Raw genomic sequence first — 17,160 nt, 5'->3', positions numbered from 1 at the left:
TTTGCTGTTTATATTATAGGACCCAAATGTACCTCTCAGACACACCTTTACATAGTCTCAGGAATTCAAGTGCTGTTGATGCAAGAGAACACCAATAGGATTGCTCAGCACTTAGAACACCAATACGATTGAGCAAATGACTGGCAACAGGAGTAACAGGACGCACAAACTATTCAGCAAAAATCCCTGTTTGTTCCTGCCAGCAATTTCTGGCTACAAACTCTTTATTCTCTTACCTTTCATATTTTAATCCAAATTATGGAAGTCATTGTTAATAATTTAACTGAATGTGGTCATTGGCACTCATGGGAGAAATTCATTTGTTACTGAGAGCTTATTTAGTTGTTTTGGGAGCCCATCACTTATCGTGGATTTCTGCTAGCATCCTCCTGAGGTGCGAGCAGAAATCCGCCCAAAGTAGGTCTTTTGTGCGCATGAATTACAGCATGCCCAGCTTTGGGGTGCCTTAACTGCACCTCAGCACAGGTGAAGCCAGTTTATGCGAGTAATCCCCTGTATTTTGGGCACAAACAGTGCAGGGCTTATCGGCCAAACAATTGGATAGCTCCCGTCACTTTAGATGGAAGCTACATGCGCCCAAAACAATTGAATCCACCCCCTTCCCTCCAAGTGTCGAACTTTTTTGGTATGAATGACATGGCGCTAAAACTGCATACAAACTTTTGTACTAGTTATTCTGTTTAATGGCTATATCTTTTCTGATTTGTTTACACATGTAGTGTAAGATTGGGTACAAACCATTGGATGGTAAAGGTCCTAACACCCTCTCTCCAGTTATCACCCAATCAAATGTTCTGTTGCCTAAAATTATTTGTGGAAATTTGATCATTTTGCGACCACACAAGAGCCAATGTCACAAATGACTGAATTTATTGACTAAAATTACATTGTTTAGTCAGCAATTAGTTTTCAAAGCTCCAGTCCTCACTGTGTTTTATTGGCATACGCTATGTGCATGGTTAGGTGATGCAAGTGAATGCAAATGTAAAATTAATATTAGTGTCATTGGATTACAATAATCTCTTTGGCAACACAAAAACAGGGGCCAAAGAGTAGCACTTGAGTACACACTTCTGGTAATCTTATGAATATCATCCTTCAATTGATTTTAAAAGACTGTTATGCTGCAAATCTCTGAAGTGTACCACCTAAATGGTGTGAATGCTTTTCTGTTGACTGGATGAAAGAATTTGTCTATATAGATCCATACAGTATATCCGATCATAAAGGATTGTGAAATCAATCAGGTGATTTGGGTCCAACATAGGAGTGCTGGGAGATTTGAAACTTACACATGAGTTTTCCTTGCCTTTTAAAAGGACTACAAGTTAATTCCAGATCGCGTTACTGTATCTTTCCTCTCTTACACAAACTCAACTGTTTTTTAACTAGTGAGGTTCAGTTTAGCTGTTGATCGAGGGGAGTGGTTAACAGTTAGGGTAAAATGGTTAGCTGCTGACTCGTTGGAACTTATTGCATTTGGAGGACCTTGCAAAATTAACAGAATCTGACCCAATTACAAATGGAAATATGGAAATATAAAAATGTTTGGTTGAGTTACCCTTTACTAAAAATGACCATACATGCATCTTGTAGAGGTAGTATCGCAGACACTTTTTACAGTTCTGACGAGGTTTAAAGTAAAAGAAGTTCATTGCCACAAGTGCTAAACAGGAAAACTTTTATAAAACTGTTACAAATGTTTGATTTTACCTGTAATAAATGTAAATACTACAATGTCTCACTCTGCTCAATATTTGTCTTGAACATTTGTATCTAGTTCTACGTTTGGGGAGACAAGTTTTTGGCATCAAATGTGCTACTATTTCACAGCACATAGAGGAGTTGACATATATAAAAAAATGTAGCTTTATAGCAGTACATATCCAGCAGTTGCCACAATATCACAGTACGTGTGGCCTGAAAAGGGAAGACGCCTGATCATTAATATTTATTATTAGTCATCTTGGCAAATGGTGACTGCTATTGGCCTGTATGTGCATTCATCCTCTGACCAAACTAATAGACCACAGTGATGGCAGAAGAGATTCTGCCTGCTGGGCGAAACTACCAGCATCCAATTACCACTACATTTGTGGTCAAATTGACGTTGGCTGGGTCACGTGGCACTTGCTTTGAGCAGCAGAATCAAATCATGCAGAAAATATTTATTGTTGTAGCATAGGCAAAGAACATGTTTTCACAGTCCATGTAAGTCGCATACTAAAATGCTTCTTTCAATAAATAGCTACATCTTTTAATTTACATAAAAAAACACCTGGATTGAAAATAATTTAGGAACATTTTCATTTTTCCATGACATTTTGCCTTAAAAGGTCGAGTGGTTTACTAAAGCGCCATCTAGTGGTTATGTTTAGAAATGGCTAGCTTTTTGATAGCTTGTGTGTGAAAACCTGCTGAGTATCAACAAAAGCTGCAATCAAGGTAGGTTATTTGCAGTAAATTATGCTATTTAAACGATTAAAAGAAACAATAAATTGGTACATGCAAAAACATTTTTATAAGTGTTTTTGTATTTACTCATGACAGTTCTGCAAACTTCCTATGAAAATATGTTTCAAACCGTTCTTCTCCTTATGGAACATGTGCCAAAACTTTACATTTAGTAAAATTATGATGTTACACAAAAACACATTTTAATACAAGTCTGTTATCCTAATGCTCCAGAAAAATCTGATAGTATTGCAACCAATTATGGCATCTTGCAGTTACACTAAGGGGCTTAAAAATGCACCGTTATGTATTGCCAGGGGCAATTTTACAAATTTTTTAATACAATAATTAACCATTACTTTGATTCTACTATATGGAAATTACAGTGGTAGGCACATTAATTGGACTGAAGTAAGTTTTTGTATGGTGTGTTTATATTCTGGAGGTGGTATGGGCTCACTTTGTACTTTAGCCGAAACAACCGGTTTAAACTGGTTCTGGCCACCAGCAGTCTAGTCAGTTAGTCAGTTAAGAGCAATATTTTGTCACGTTAACCTAATTCTGTTTTCTTGATTTCACGTTAAATAATTGTTCACTTTTTATTCAGTATAAATATTATACATGTGGAATGCGCTAGAATTGTAGCTCTTAAAAAGCACACTTCAGTGACTGTTGGTTGTATTTTGCAGTGTCTTTCTTGAGTGAGTAATTCTAATGTTACAAGGCTGCTTAAACTTCACAGCAAAAACGGTACACTATCATCATAACAGAATGGTAGAAGTAGATTGGAAATGTAAAACGCTCTGATCTGACAAACTGTTGATTAGAAAAGTTAATTGTCCAGAAAAAAAGGACTTGCAAAGAGACTTAGCAGCTGGTGGTGTACTGGTTGATTCTTCAACAGACTGAACTACAACTGTATTTAGGACTCGGCCTGGTGTGCCTTATCGGAGAAGGTATATGTGAAAAACATTTGCTCGCAATTTGCAGTACTGTATATATATTTTTTTTAATTGAGTAACTTTTATTGATTTTCAAAAATCAAACACACATAAAATATAAACCAAAATAAATAAATTAAAATACAATGGAACAAAACATCAAAATACCAATATATGTTGCAGAGCATAGACATACAGTATATTCCAGGTACATAACTATATATAAATATATAAAATTTGGTACAGGAGAAACCTTACATTAGGACAATTCCATGGTCGCAGACTAACATTCTGAAGACCTATTTTGAACTATGATCTTAATAATCTAGTCTTAAATTGTCAGGGACAAAACTGAAAGTGGTATGAGTTGGTACTGCAAAAGATGTAGTGTGGGATGAAACATAATGCATTGGTTCCAAATTAATATAGTGTATGTTCCGGACCATTAAAGTTTCGGTTGTGGACTAACACACAAAAGACGTCATTTACAGTGACACAACTTTATCAAAAGTCTGTGAACTAAGCATTACCATTGAAGCAATTTCAATTCTATGATACACAGTACATGTTAGAGTTCATGTCCACATGTGTTTTTTCTATAATTTAAATTTAATTTATTTATTTGTCAAAAATAAAAAACTATGGTTGTGGACTAACAAGGAAAGTGGTCGCGGATTAAGGAATAAAAATCAATTTCAAAAGTATATTGAAAGTTTGAAACCGCTTTTCTTTTTTAATTCAACGTAAAGTGACTTAATAATATATTCCTTAGAACTGTGTTTTCTTAAGTAGGCCTTATAGTGCCTGATGGGCCCATTTCTGGACCACAGAAACATTTTAATGGATCATGTAACAAAGTTTAAAAAAATAAAACAAATGGAGGTGCATTACATTCAAAATTACCATTAGGCCTATTCTATGGTACCCTAAACGTTTTATCGATAGTAACATGTAGCTTTTACATATGTTAAATTTATATATTTTTTACAAAATGTATGATCAGGACTAACAAAGAAAGTACTCACTGACTAATGCTGGGCATACACCATACAGCTATCGGGGCGATCTGCCCGATATCAACGGATACCCCCGATAATTGCACTGTGTGTGCGGGCGACCAAGGGTAAAATATCAATCGGTCAGGCATTCCGGATTGTCCAGTATGCCCGCCCGATGCAATATTTTGTATGTTAAGTGTCGGCCGCATCGGGCAGTGTATGCCCAGTTACGGCCGATTGACAGACATTTCCCCTGTTCTTTCCCATGGAAGGAACAGGGAAATGTCTCCTCCCTGAGGGTGGAGCGCACATATTGTGGCCAATACACTATGAGATATCTCAGAGTGTATGCCTGTGATATCTGCAGGTTGACAGCCTGCCAGATAAAATGTCGGTCTGTCTGACAAAATCCATTTCATCACCTTCCTGGCACATGAAGTAATCTTTTATCTTTTGTGGTACGTTCAGAAAAAATTGCAACAAAGCTTTTTGCAGGAGTTCCTTGTTTGCATGGTAGCTACAAGTTAGCTGCAGTCTGAGATACTGGAAGACAGAACTTTGGATGTTCCTTCTTAAAAAGTTCATAACACTCCATGACAGTCATCAGAAGATATCAACTCTGTATTTTCTCTTTTCCATTTGTTGTTTCCATAGTCTTGTATTCTTTGTTTCCAGGTCAACCGTGGCTAATATCATCTTGCATGTAGAAATTATTTACTGCCTCCATTATTTCAAAATCAAGAGAAAGATCAGACCTTTCACATTTTTTGCTCAAGTGAGGCATGAATATTAAACCTTTCTGCCAAGCGCTTAATAATTGCAGGACCCTTCCTAGCACTTGTTATCAGAGATCATTTTACTTGAGCAATAGCTTTCCCCAGTGATTGTGCACTACTAAATACTGGAGAACTTTTGGGAGTCTCAGGAACTACATTGTTCTCTGCTGCTTTCCTTGAAGTTCGGAGGCGTTTCATTGAACGTCAACATTTCTCTTGGTCTCTTTTTCTGGCTGCTGGTGACTGACCTGCCTGTGCTGCAGCCTGCCTAAGTCTGTCCTTTTCTCTGACAGCAGCCTTTTCTTTTTTTTCTATCTTGGCACAATAGGCACGACTCTTCTTGGCTGAGGTTTTTCCCATGTTGTAATATAAAAGAAATTAATGCCTTATCTTACAATTGTTATACATTACAATCCTTAAATCTTCATAAACATGTGAAATCTTATTATAGGTTATGTTGATTTCATAAAACCTACCATAAAATTAATAAAGTTGTGTAATAATACTTGTGTTAGTCCGCGACCATGTGTTAGTCCACGACCATCAATTTTACTGAATGTGCTAACTTTTGAGTTGTTTCAAATATGATTATTGGCCCTTCTAAGTAGTAAGGAAATTATGAGTTCCAACTTCTAATCATATTAATGCTTAGAAAAATGTAAAAAAATATTAACATGGTCGCGGACTAACAGTTGGTAACAAGGGTAGTAATAAAAGATAGTATACATACCTATATCAACTCCAGAAGTCTTAATATAACATCCTAGCCTTCTTTACATTGGTAGCCATATTTCAAATAGCAAAGCATCATGGGTATGCATTTTGTGAGGGAAATATGAATGTTTGAATAATCATGATGTTTATTTCATTGAAACAGTCCAAGTCCATGACATTATTAAAATGCTTATAAAATTCTACTATTCAAGAAAAAAGGAGACAAGTTTAGGAAGCTAGAATAAATTGCATTTCCAAAAATATATAACACTTCTATATTCAATAAAAAAAAATGTATGTTGCAACTTTGTTCACCTTAATGTTGAATTGCCCATTAGTATATTTTACTCCTGAAAGCATTAAACAGAAACTAGATAGCCATGTTCTGTAAAATAATACATTTAATATCTACATCTGATTTTGGTAACTGGATAAGTCATGACAACTCTCATTACTATTCCATTTTGTCCAAACTGGAAAGGTATCTTTGTTAAGAAATGTATATGTAGAAATTGGTATTACACAATGAGAGTTAAGATGTCTTGCTCTGATATAATGTTTGTCTATTTTAGTGCATATTACTGGGCACTTAATCAAATTGGGCCTTTAAAGGTGGTCAGCAAAGTCTTTAAATGGGCTTGTAGTCTGATCTGCATAAAGCCAATAGCTCTCCTTAATTATGTTAAATTTAGATCTAAATTATGTTTTCATTTTTACAAACTATTAAAATTTATAATTTTCAACTTGGGGAAATATATTCATATATAAAATATATATCTTATACTCTGTTTAAAGGTTTCTTAATTTATTTTATTTCAGACTCTTCCTTTACCCATCATTGATGCTGGAAAAGCATTCACAGCTGACACTCAGCAGGCGATATGAACAGACATTGTTCAACCTATTGCAGACCTGCGTACTAGCTTCCCCCTTTTTGCAAGAGTATAGTTACAAATGTGTTAAAGAGGAAATGGAAGCTCCTGAATCTCACCTTTTAGGACTGCATCCAATTAGCATCAAAAATTGTTCGGGAGCTAACTGATCCCCCTGGGACTATCCAATTAGCCCCGAAATCCGGCCTGACGCCGGCACTTATCAGGATTTTTTTTTCGGGACACATCAGGTGTTATCCCCGAAAAGTGCTTGTTGCAGATCTTATGTGTTTTCTGGTGAATTATCCTATTTATTCGCACGACACAGAAAATGGGGATTATCGGCGAAAATTAATTATATTAATTAATTATACTGTGCACAAATAGCACCTCAAGCATTAGAATGTTTGTTATTTTGTTGTTTTTTTTTAGAGGCATTTGTTTTGGGGTTTCCGTCATATTTAAAGTGATAGTTTCACTTTAAATAAGATACTTCTTGTTCAGACTTGTATTATATAATGTGTGTATGATGCAAATATAATTAGAAACTTCTGTGAATATTTGTCTAATTGGATTGTGTATTCATTGTTTATTGGGGAAACTTGAATATTATCAGAGAAGTCCCCTCTACTGTAAATTACTTTGAATATTACAAGTGAAACATCTATAACCCTTATTAAATATCCTTCTAACTTACAGTTGTAAGGTAGATTATTCCATGCATTGATGCACTTTTTCCCTTTTCTATTTTGTTCCCATGTTTAACTTCATAACTTCAAGGTTTGGGATTTGAGGCCTGATTCAGAGATGGACGCAGTGCCGATGTTTTTCGCAAAGTCTGTGCCTGTGATCCTGTACGCAGTTGTTAAGGCTCCGGCGTCTTAGTTCCGTTGGCAATTCTGAGCGACCATAAGGTTACTCAGAAGTGTGATGGGTGTCCAATAGTTCATCCTTGTACGCACACGTTGGATTTGCAAAGACGCAATCGCGACAGCATTTGCATCCATTTTTAAATCAGGCCCTTAGCCATTAGTTTTTTGTTTTTTTTTTGTTTTAGATTTAATTTGAGCTTCCTATCAACTGGCAAACCTCTATCATTTTATTTTCATTTTAAATTAAATCTATTTTTAATCCCTGTATGGGCTATGTTTTCCGTACAGGTTTTGAGGAGTTGGTGTCTTTTTGTTTCCCTCTTGCCTCTTTTAGCTTGTTTTATTAATTGCATAATTATTTTATTTTAAGGTTTATGATGGACACTGCAGAAGAACCTAAAAAAAAAATATTTAAAGCACGCAAAACAATGAAAGCAAGTGACCGTCAACAGTTAGAAGCTGTGCATAAGGCTAAAGAGGATCTGATGAACCCTACAGAAATAAAGTTGGTTAATGGAAACCATGAAAATGGTGATGCAGATATGAATTTTGTGCACAATGATACCGACCCTATGGAGGAGAAACAGGATCTAAATGGCATAGATATCAACAGTGACTCTCATGATTCTGCTGTGAAACTGTCTGATATAAAGGACGGTTTAATAAATGATGACCAAACCAATGATTTGACGTTACAACTTGATTCTGAACTTCCAGACACTATTTCGTGTCAAGAAGATACAAGCAAAATTATGACTGGTGGGACTGCTATCCAGGTCTGCTCAATGGACAGTGAACAACAACTTGATGAAAAGACGACTGCCGTTGATAGAATAGAGCAAGAAGCACTGTCGTTAGCACTGTGTAATACTGAATTTCCTGACCAACAGACTCTATCCAACATTCTGGAGGAAGACAAAAGTCACGATGTTCTAGAGGTTATACAAAAGATGGAAGATGAAAATCCTGTGGAAGCTACCATTGAGAGAGAGTTGGAACATGAAGACATGGACACATTTTCAGGGAATCCTATTGCTAAAGCAGAAAATGAAATAGAAGAGCATATTTTGAAAGAGCCTTTTGATGCAGAACTTGTAGATTCTGATAATAATGCAGAAAAGGATGAGATTTTGAATGAAGAACATAATCAAAATGAAGCAGATGACAAAAAGTTACCTGACAATGAAATGCAAAATGTTGAGGATGCTGAAGAAATTAATGTACCGCAGGAAATCCTAGAGTTGGTGAATGAACCACATGAACCAAATGTTTTACCAGATTTGGCTGTGTCAGAAGCTGTGTCAGAAGCTGAGGAAAAAAGGGAAACCTCAGAGACTCTGTCACCACAACAGGATGATGGGGAAGAAGCCATATCAAGTAGTATGGAGGTTGACAAAAATTTGAAAACCGAGGAGCAAAATTCTTCTCCCGGAGAAGCTCCTACTGACAGCCATGTTTCAGATCTTCAGGCAATTATTGGGTTAGAAAGTCTGGATACAATGGAAACTGATGAAATTATACCTATTCTTGAAAAGTTGGCGCCAGTGGAGGATGAGCTTGAGTATTCTTCAAAACCTGATTTGTTCTCTGAAAGTGTTGCTGATCTAGAGGAAGAGAAAACGGAAAACAATGTAACTTCTCCAAGCAAGAATGATGTCAGCGAGACTCTACCAAGCGAAGCATTTTTAGTTCTCTCTGATGAGGAAGAACTGTGCGGTGATACAACAATGAAAGAAAACACTTCAAAGGAACAAGGTACATTTCTATAGTGGAATGGATTTATATTTAGAGTGGGTGTATTATTATGTTTCCCTTGGAAATAATGAGAAAGGTACATAGAATGGTAGTTGCTTAATTCAGTTTGAAGCACCGATCTCAGCTTGCAAAGGGAGGGGTTCTCTAGATGGGATAAACGCACATCATTCCCCCAAGCACACTGCATAAGCCAGTAAGAAGCTGGCATTCTATCTGTAAATAAAATGCAGAAGTTTAGTTACACGTTTGCAAATATATGATAAACCAGAATGAGAGTTGCAATTATAGAAAACTGTTTTTGCTCGTTTCTATGCTGCACGTTTGCTAGAAGTATCATAGATGTAAATAACCACATTGCAGTAAGTTGTATACAATTGCAAATAAGGTGAGCTTAAGATAAAGTAATATTTTATTTAAGTAATTGCAGTTAAAAGGAAAACAAAAAAAACCTTTGGCATTCTGGTCTTGAAAAATGCATTTTATTTATATTGTTTGGGCTTGGGCAGTCATTCTAAGATTGTAGTACACCAGGGGTCTTCAACCTTTAAGTGTGGGCCACATAAAAATATTCAACGAAGCCTGAGGACCACTAAGCTATACTGCGGTATTTAGACTCTGCCCCCTCCTCACACAATTATGTCCCATAACTGCCCCCCTCTGCAGTGCCCCAGTAGTGGTCTCCCCTATGCAGTGCCCTTTATATAGTGCCCCCCAGTAGTAGTCCCCCCTATGTAGTGCCCCCAGTAGTGCACCTTATATAATGCCCCCAGTAGTGGTCCCCCTATGCAGTGCCCTTTATATAGTGCCCCCAGTAGCAGTTGCCCCCCTATGCAGTGCCCTCAGTAGTCCCACCTATGCTGTGCCAGTGCCCCTTACATATATAGGACAAATACACACACACAAAAAAACCCCAACACTTACCTGAATACCTGCATCCGCAGCCGTACACTCCTGTCCTCCCAGCCAGCTCTGCACTATGGGAGAGACATTGTGATGTCTCTCCCTTCACCCACTGCGGGAGCCGGAAGTGGAGCTCATGAGTGAGCTCCAGCCATGGGTGTAGCAGCCAATGAGATTCTGTCTGACTCTCATTGGCTGCCAAAACAAACACACCGCCGTCGGCAGTGATGTGATTGTTACTGTGTAGTGTGGACTGCACTCACTGTGGTCCGCACTACATTAACTGAAACGGACCTGGAGGGGGGTGACATTAGGGTGTGCCTGCACACCATCGGTGGGCCATGGGGAACAGCTCCATGGGCCACCTGTAAAACCCCTGTAGTACACAATACCTAATTTTTCTAATTTTGGCGCAAGTTTTTTTTCTTCCTCTCTAGTCGATCACATACACATGTAAAACTTATACCCTTTCCCACAATCAACATAACCCGGGTTATTGTCGCGGCTCGTGTGAAAGGGTTCTTGAAAATAAAATAACCCAAATTAATCAAACCCAGGTAGCGAGCAGGGTTGGACACTGTAGCGACCCGGGTTAACCAAACCGGGTTATGCGTAAAATGAGCTGCTTGATGGCTGTAGAGCAGTCACCACCCACTTTTTATGACCTCACAAGTTTAGCACGGCAGACCCGGGTGCAGTGTGAACGGGATAAACCTAGGTCGAAGGTGCAGTGTAAACGGTGTCTGAACCGGGTCTCATCTGGGACTGACCTGTTTTTAAAATCCCGGGTCGGAAAGGGGGTGTTACAAGATTGTAGAACAATTAAGCAAAGCCAAATATGCAGATAGAAACATTTGTTTTGTTTTGGTTTTGTTTCTCTGAAAATAAAGAAATAAAAAAACATTAGGGCAATATAACCAGGCTTGATCAGCTATAAAACATATGTATATTGAACATCTAAGTAAGAGAAATTCAAAGAGTAAGAGTAGGAAAAAGAGAGAAAGAAGAGGGGAGGGTAAAGATGGACAGAGGGGTACCAAGCTGGGACATAACATATGAAAAAAAATCCATGGATCTGCTGATTGAACCCAGAACACTATGAACACTGTAGGAATAATGTATGAGATGCCTAAAATCGGGGAACCAGAGCCTTGTTTGTGGTGGAGTTCTTGAAATCGATCCAGCTGAACCAAGTCACTCTGTTCAGCTGGATCTGCATGCGAAATATTATGTTAGTGTCAGCAGCTGTGACATTGTAACGTAGCATTTCGAATGCAGATGCACACGCAGTTGCACACAGAACATAGACATGCTGCATATCATTCTAATCAGCAGAAGCTGCTTGTTCATTCTATTGTGCTGTGCGAATAAGATGCATTTGAAGATAAAAAGTTGCACGAAAAGACACTCAGCACTACCAAGTCATGTCACGGCATGGCACTACTAGAAGGGCTTTTTAACAAACAAGGAGGCTAGATATATGTAAACACAGCTGTACATACAGTTTTGGAGCACCAAGGAAGCATATTTAAGCATATGAAGATAAGGTCTCCAATCCCATCCATTGTTTTGTCTCTGGGCTTCTAGTCCAAGCCAAGACCCGATTCAATATAATAGCCTGATAATAGATTAAGATCATAGGCAACTGTCTGCCACCTGGAATTTCCAGCGGAAAAGCACTGTATGCTTAAATGTAGGTTTCCTACCCACCCAAAGTAAGTTATGGGTCAGGTTGTGAACCTACTACAACAAATGATTAGGAAGACTCCTGGAGTCGCCTGCAACAAATACAACATGGAGAAGAGGAACATTCATTTTAATAATATTCATACGTCCCATCCATGACAAAGCATTGTAGTGCCCACTGATCGAACTCCTTACGGAGCGTACACCACATGGCTGCATGATTTAGTGAGTATAAGTGGCCAAGACATTGGGGCAAAAGAATATCTAAATATTTAATATATGAAGAATACCATTTAAAAGGAAAGCTATACAGAGAGATGCAACGGTCTCTTCATTCCTGGCAGTAGACTTGGCATAATTAATTTTAAAATTATATAAGTCATTACATACGAAGAGTATACAGCATGGTATTGTTATCTTTAGCCTGATCCAAGTGAATGATATCCAGGAGAAGAGGCTGGAGACAATTGGCTATGAGCTTTGCGTATAATTTTACATCCACATTAAGCAAGAATATAGGTCAATACCTCGTACACATGGACGGGTCTTTACCCTCCTGTGGTATGACCGTAATAGCTTCAAGTGATTGGTCTGAGAAGGGGTTCCTTGCTGACACCGCGCAGCAACAGATTTAAGTAGAACTCTGAAGCCCTGAAGGCGTCCTGTAAAAGCTCTGGACCTGACTGTTTCACGGTAACAGGAAGAATCCTCTCCTGAAACCATGAAACAGTCAGGTCCAGGGCTTTTACAGGACGCCTTCAGGGCTTCAGAGTTCTACTTAACTCTGTGAAAGGAAAATCCAAGGCTTGTGTCACTGCCTCGAGGAACCTCTAAAAACCTTCCAATCTCCAGGTCACATTCTTCTAAGTCTGAGTCTGAGTGGGTCAAGGCCAGATTGTACAGCGGAGACAGATATCTTCTATCTGTAAAGCAAACAATACCCTTAAAGTCCTTAATTTGCTGTATATTTGTATATATATATATATATATATATATATATATATATATATATATATGTTAAAGACCTGCTAGCATCTTTATTGCCCCACTGAAAATACTTATGACAACTTTCAGGAGAGTATTTAAATTGGTTCTAGCTCTCTGAAGTTCTACAAGAGTGTAGTGAGTAAGGGTTTGTTTGTGGATAAGTTTGAGTGCCCTTGTTTTAGCCAACAGCATCTCAACATTTGAGTTTCTGCCTCTTAAGGAGCGTACCAAGCTGGATGCATTTACCAGGAATTACACATTTATGAACCTCCCATATCATGATGGGGGACATCTCACCAGTGTCATTGTGAGAGATATAGTCACCTAAAGACTCCTCAAACTCAGCCTTGCAGTATCTATCCTGAAGAAACTGCTTATTAAACTTCCAGTGTATAGTAGCAAGGTGATAGGTGACTCAAATGAAGAGTTAGAGAGATAGCGGTATGATCTGAACCTGTAATTTGCTTGATAGCTGCATCAACCAAATGGTCCAAGTGAAAATAGGTATCAAAAGTAGTCAGTGTGGGAGTAGGAATCATTTTGGGAGGGTCGAATAAAAGGTATAGTCCTCTGCTGGATTTAGGAACCGCCAGGTATTCACTAACTGAAAATCATGTAAAGTCACTTTGTACTTCCTTGCCTCTTTAAGGGAAGATCTTGGGACACCAGAGGAAGCATCTAGAGAAGGCCCAATTAAAATCCCCCCCCCCCCCCCAACTACCATGGTTCCTTCAAGCTGGTCATCAATCTACTCTAGAGATTTTCGTAACAAGTTGGCTTGACCTTGGTTAGGCATATACAGTTTAACAAAGAAGAATCTTTGATTGGCAATTGTGGCCTTGACTAACACCCCGTCCATCACCAATAAGCATTTCCGGCACATTTAGGCCCTTGACATTATTAGAGAATATTGATAGCTTAGTCATGGATAATATTCAAATAAATGCTTATCAGCAGTCGGGTAGGTGTTCAGCATAGTCAACACATATCTGGGCATCTGCAGTAAACACCTGCATTAGGAGACAAAGGGAAAGGCAGAGGGACAGGAAGGAGGGAAAACAGAAGAAAGAAAGAACAAAGCAGAGAAAAAATAGACATAAAGAGAACACAAACATAGTTGCATAAATCTGATGAAAGAAATCAATAAAACTGGGAAATACAAGGGTACTAATGAACATGTCACCTAGAGGAATACTAAACAAATATAGTACAAACAAAAGCTAAAGGACAGGCTATCTCATGATAAAAAGACCAATGTGAAGAGAAGGGCAAGAGTCCTTAGGAAGGATACAAACAGGAAAGACCCACTTCAGGTGATCGCATTATTGTGGGCCTTGAAGTCCCAATGGGGTCTGCGCCTGGAATTTCTGGCTTATACCCATGTTGCTCTGCGAGGCAGTGGTGGGGCTGGAGCTTCCAATGTGAGTAACCAGTTAGGGACAGATATAGAAGACATTTCAAGGGAGACACAGAACTGTCCTCAAAATCCCAAAGTGTATGAAGCTTCCACTTGATTGTAACTTGATAACTGAGAGGAAACTCCCACCAAAATTTAATGTCCTGTTTCCTAAGTTCACCTATAAGAGAATAAAGCATACGCCTTCGCTGTAGTGTATTCCATAAGAGGTCTTGGTAGATTTGGATCGACTGTCCATTGAAATCGATAGCATTGCTTGATGGGCCTTTTTTAGAATGACCTCCTTAACAGTAAAGTAGTGTAGACATCAAATAATATCAGAAGGTCTCTCTGACGACAAGGCTCAAATTGCCTGAGAGAGTCTGGGTCAGCTTTCAGTGAGTGTGTCCTCAATGCCTTGTGGCGGGACATTTTCTGGGATACCCCGTACTCTGAGACTTTTCCTGCAACCTCTGTTGTCAATATCATCCAGTTTTCATTTCATCTGGTCATCTGATGTGACTGTCGGGAAAGGAAGACCTGGAAATAATTTAATTTAGTATCCTAATGATGCCACCCTGATGAGGGGTGTTTTTCCTTCTTTCTTGTTGTACACACAGGCCATTGCCAGCTTGTTTAATCCCAATATATCTGAAGCAAATATTCTATTTTTCATATAGCTAACATCAGGTTATACGTAACATAAATATATAAACTCGCAACGTGTTTAACCAGAATTATATACCTTTTAAATCATTTGGATAATTTCCTTTCATAAAGATAACAATGCACACAAAATGTTATAAGTAAAATGTTTTTATATTGATCAAATCAATCTTCATAAAACAGTGTTTAAACTTAACAATACTAGACAAAATAGAGAGAGAGAGAGAGAGAGAGAAAATGGCTGCTGTGTGAGATTGTGTGTGGGGGGGGTTGTTGGGGCACATGTCCTATTGTTCAAACCGCATGGTCTCTGAACACAAACTCCATTTTGAATGTCACAAAACTCATGTAATGTTGTAACTTCTGTAAATCATATATCCATTCATGATCATAATTATAATAACTACAATAAACCTATCTGAACTATACAATTCCAAAACTGGGTGGAGTTATAACTATGATCACAAGACTAGTAATTCACAACTTCCATTGAATCAAGCACATGATTCAATGGGGTAACGTGGAGCACATGGAATTTCCTTTGTTCACACCACATGGAGGTAACCATCTTTAACAAACTGCAGACTACCTTTCACACAGTAATTATTACTTATACCAAATCTATTTGAACTATAAAATCCCCAAACTATGATAGTACATAACTTAACAATGCTATCACAATATGGCTAGCAATCCGCAACTCCCATGGGACCATAACCACTAGCTGAATTCAACCTGAAATATTCACATTCCATACTACAATATTTCAACCAGATTCCATTATATAATGTTTCAGAAAGTATAAACTACTAAACAGTGTACATTACTTATAAACTTATTACAATGTAATTGACCACTACCGAGTTATGGGTTCCTTCATCACCAGCTGATATCAAACAATTATATATCTACAGATTGCAATATTTTACCCAATTTCCATCTTAATCTTGACTACACAATGTTACAGTCAGACCACGAGAATACAACCCACACTAAACCTATCTCTCTCAGACAGTGCTATTGTTAAAGCACATGGTGGATCGTACGAATGAGCTACAGTCTCCATTAAACACATGTGAATAGACAGACTACACCATATCATCCACTGTATGCTAACACAGACTTATGAATTCCCTTACCAAACTACAAACTTATTACATACAATCTATATAAGCTAAGAACAGGTTAAATCAAACTAATTATAGATATCATATAGGCTAACCACTGTACAGTTTACAGTTTAGCCATATTCCAGGTGTATTTAGTTCCATCTTGGCAGTCTTCTGGGGAGAAGTCTGCTGTCCTTCGTATCTCTCTGCAAGTGTGTGTCTGCTGTGTCCTTGCAAGCATGTGTCCACAGTGTGAATGCCATACTCCTCCCCCTTACCTGTGAGGTGTGGTCAGAAAGGGAAAATCCTATTGGTCCACTGGAATTACTGTTCACTTTAAACTTGGGCTATTGTTCTAAGCTTTCCTGTGTGAGGCTAGCTATCTGTGAACTGTGGCTATATGTAAACAACTGCTAATTAGCTTGTATTGTGAGCTAGTTTCTGTGTTACCTCTAAGCTCTGGGAAAATTATCACATTTAATTTATATATTTTGGTTTTAGCTGTATAAGGAATTAATATTCTATATTTTGTGATTATTAAACTATATGTTGATTTTTATATACACACTGTAACACACCCTATCAGCCACCTACATGAGGTTTGAATGAACAGAGGCATTATGGTTCTGAACTTTTTTCAGAATCCTCCTCCAATAATTGCAAACTCTGTTGGATATTTTGTCTAGTCAGAAGGGATTGCAGGTGTTCAGACATATCAGATCCCCAAGCCTGCGTTGCCTAAGAGAGGTGAAGAACAAGGATCAGGAGAAGAATAGCCATCAGAAAGTCTTGAAGTCATGGGCGGCGATTTAGAGCCGGGCAGTGAGGGAGCTGAGGAGGAGGCAATGAATGAAAAGCAGCGTTCAGAGAGGATTTAGCCGACATAACTGATTTCTCCCCATGAGATGACCCATCAGCAAAATCCCATTAATAAGACAGGTTGAATGAAAATAGTTGCAGTGTAGAGGAGGTATCACATGTCAGGTTCCTCTCAGCATGTAAGCAATTAAAAC

The 17,160-nt window shown here is 38.2% G+C and overlaps 1 protein-coding gene across 2 annotated transcripts in view; it reads left to right on the top strand.

The window, feature by feature from the left end:
• The window catches only part of LOC148532273 (activating transcription factor 7-interacting protein 1-like), a 178,510-nt gene that overhangs the window by 55,689 nt on the left and 105,661 nt on the right, over positions 1-17,160 (top strand). For both annotated transcript variants that reach the window (XM_088468040.1, XM_088468039.1), the window contains exon 2: positions 8,019-9,403. In XM_088468040.1, coding sequence (XP_088324166.1) covers positions 8,019-9,403 — 1,385 coding nt within the window. The remainder of the gene's footprint in view (positions 1-8,018; positions 9,404-17,160) is intronic.

Source organism: Taudactylus pleione, unplaced genomic scaffold (genome assembly GCF_031769625.1).
Source record: "Taudactylus pleione unplaced genomic scaffold, aTauple2 ptg000080l, whole genome shotgun sequence".
NCBI lineage: Eukaryota > Metazoa > Chordata > Amphibia > Anura > Myobatrachidae > Taudactylus > Taudactylus pleione.
The sequence above is the reverse complement of the archived record's forward strand: the minus strand, read 5'-3'. Positions and strand labels throughout refer to the sequence as shown.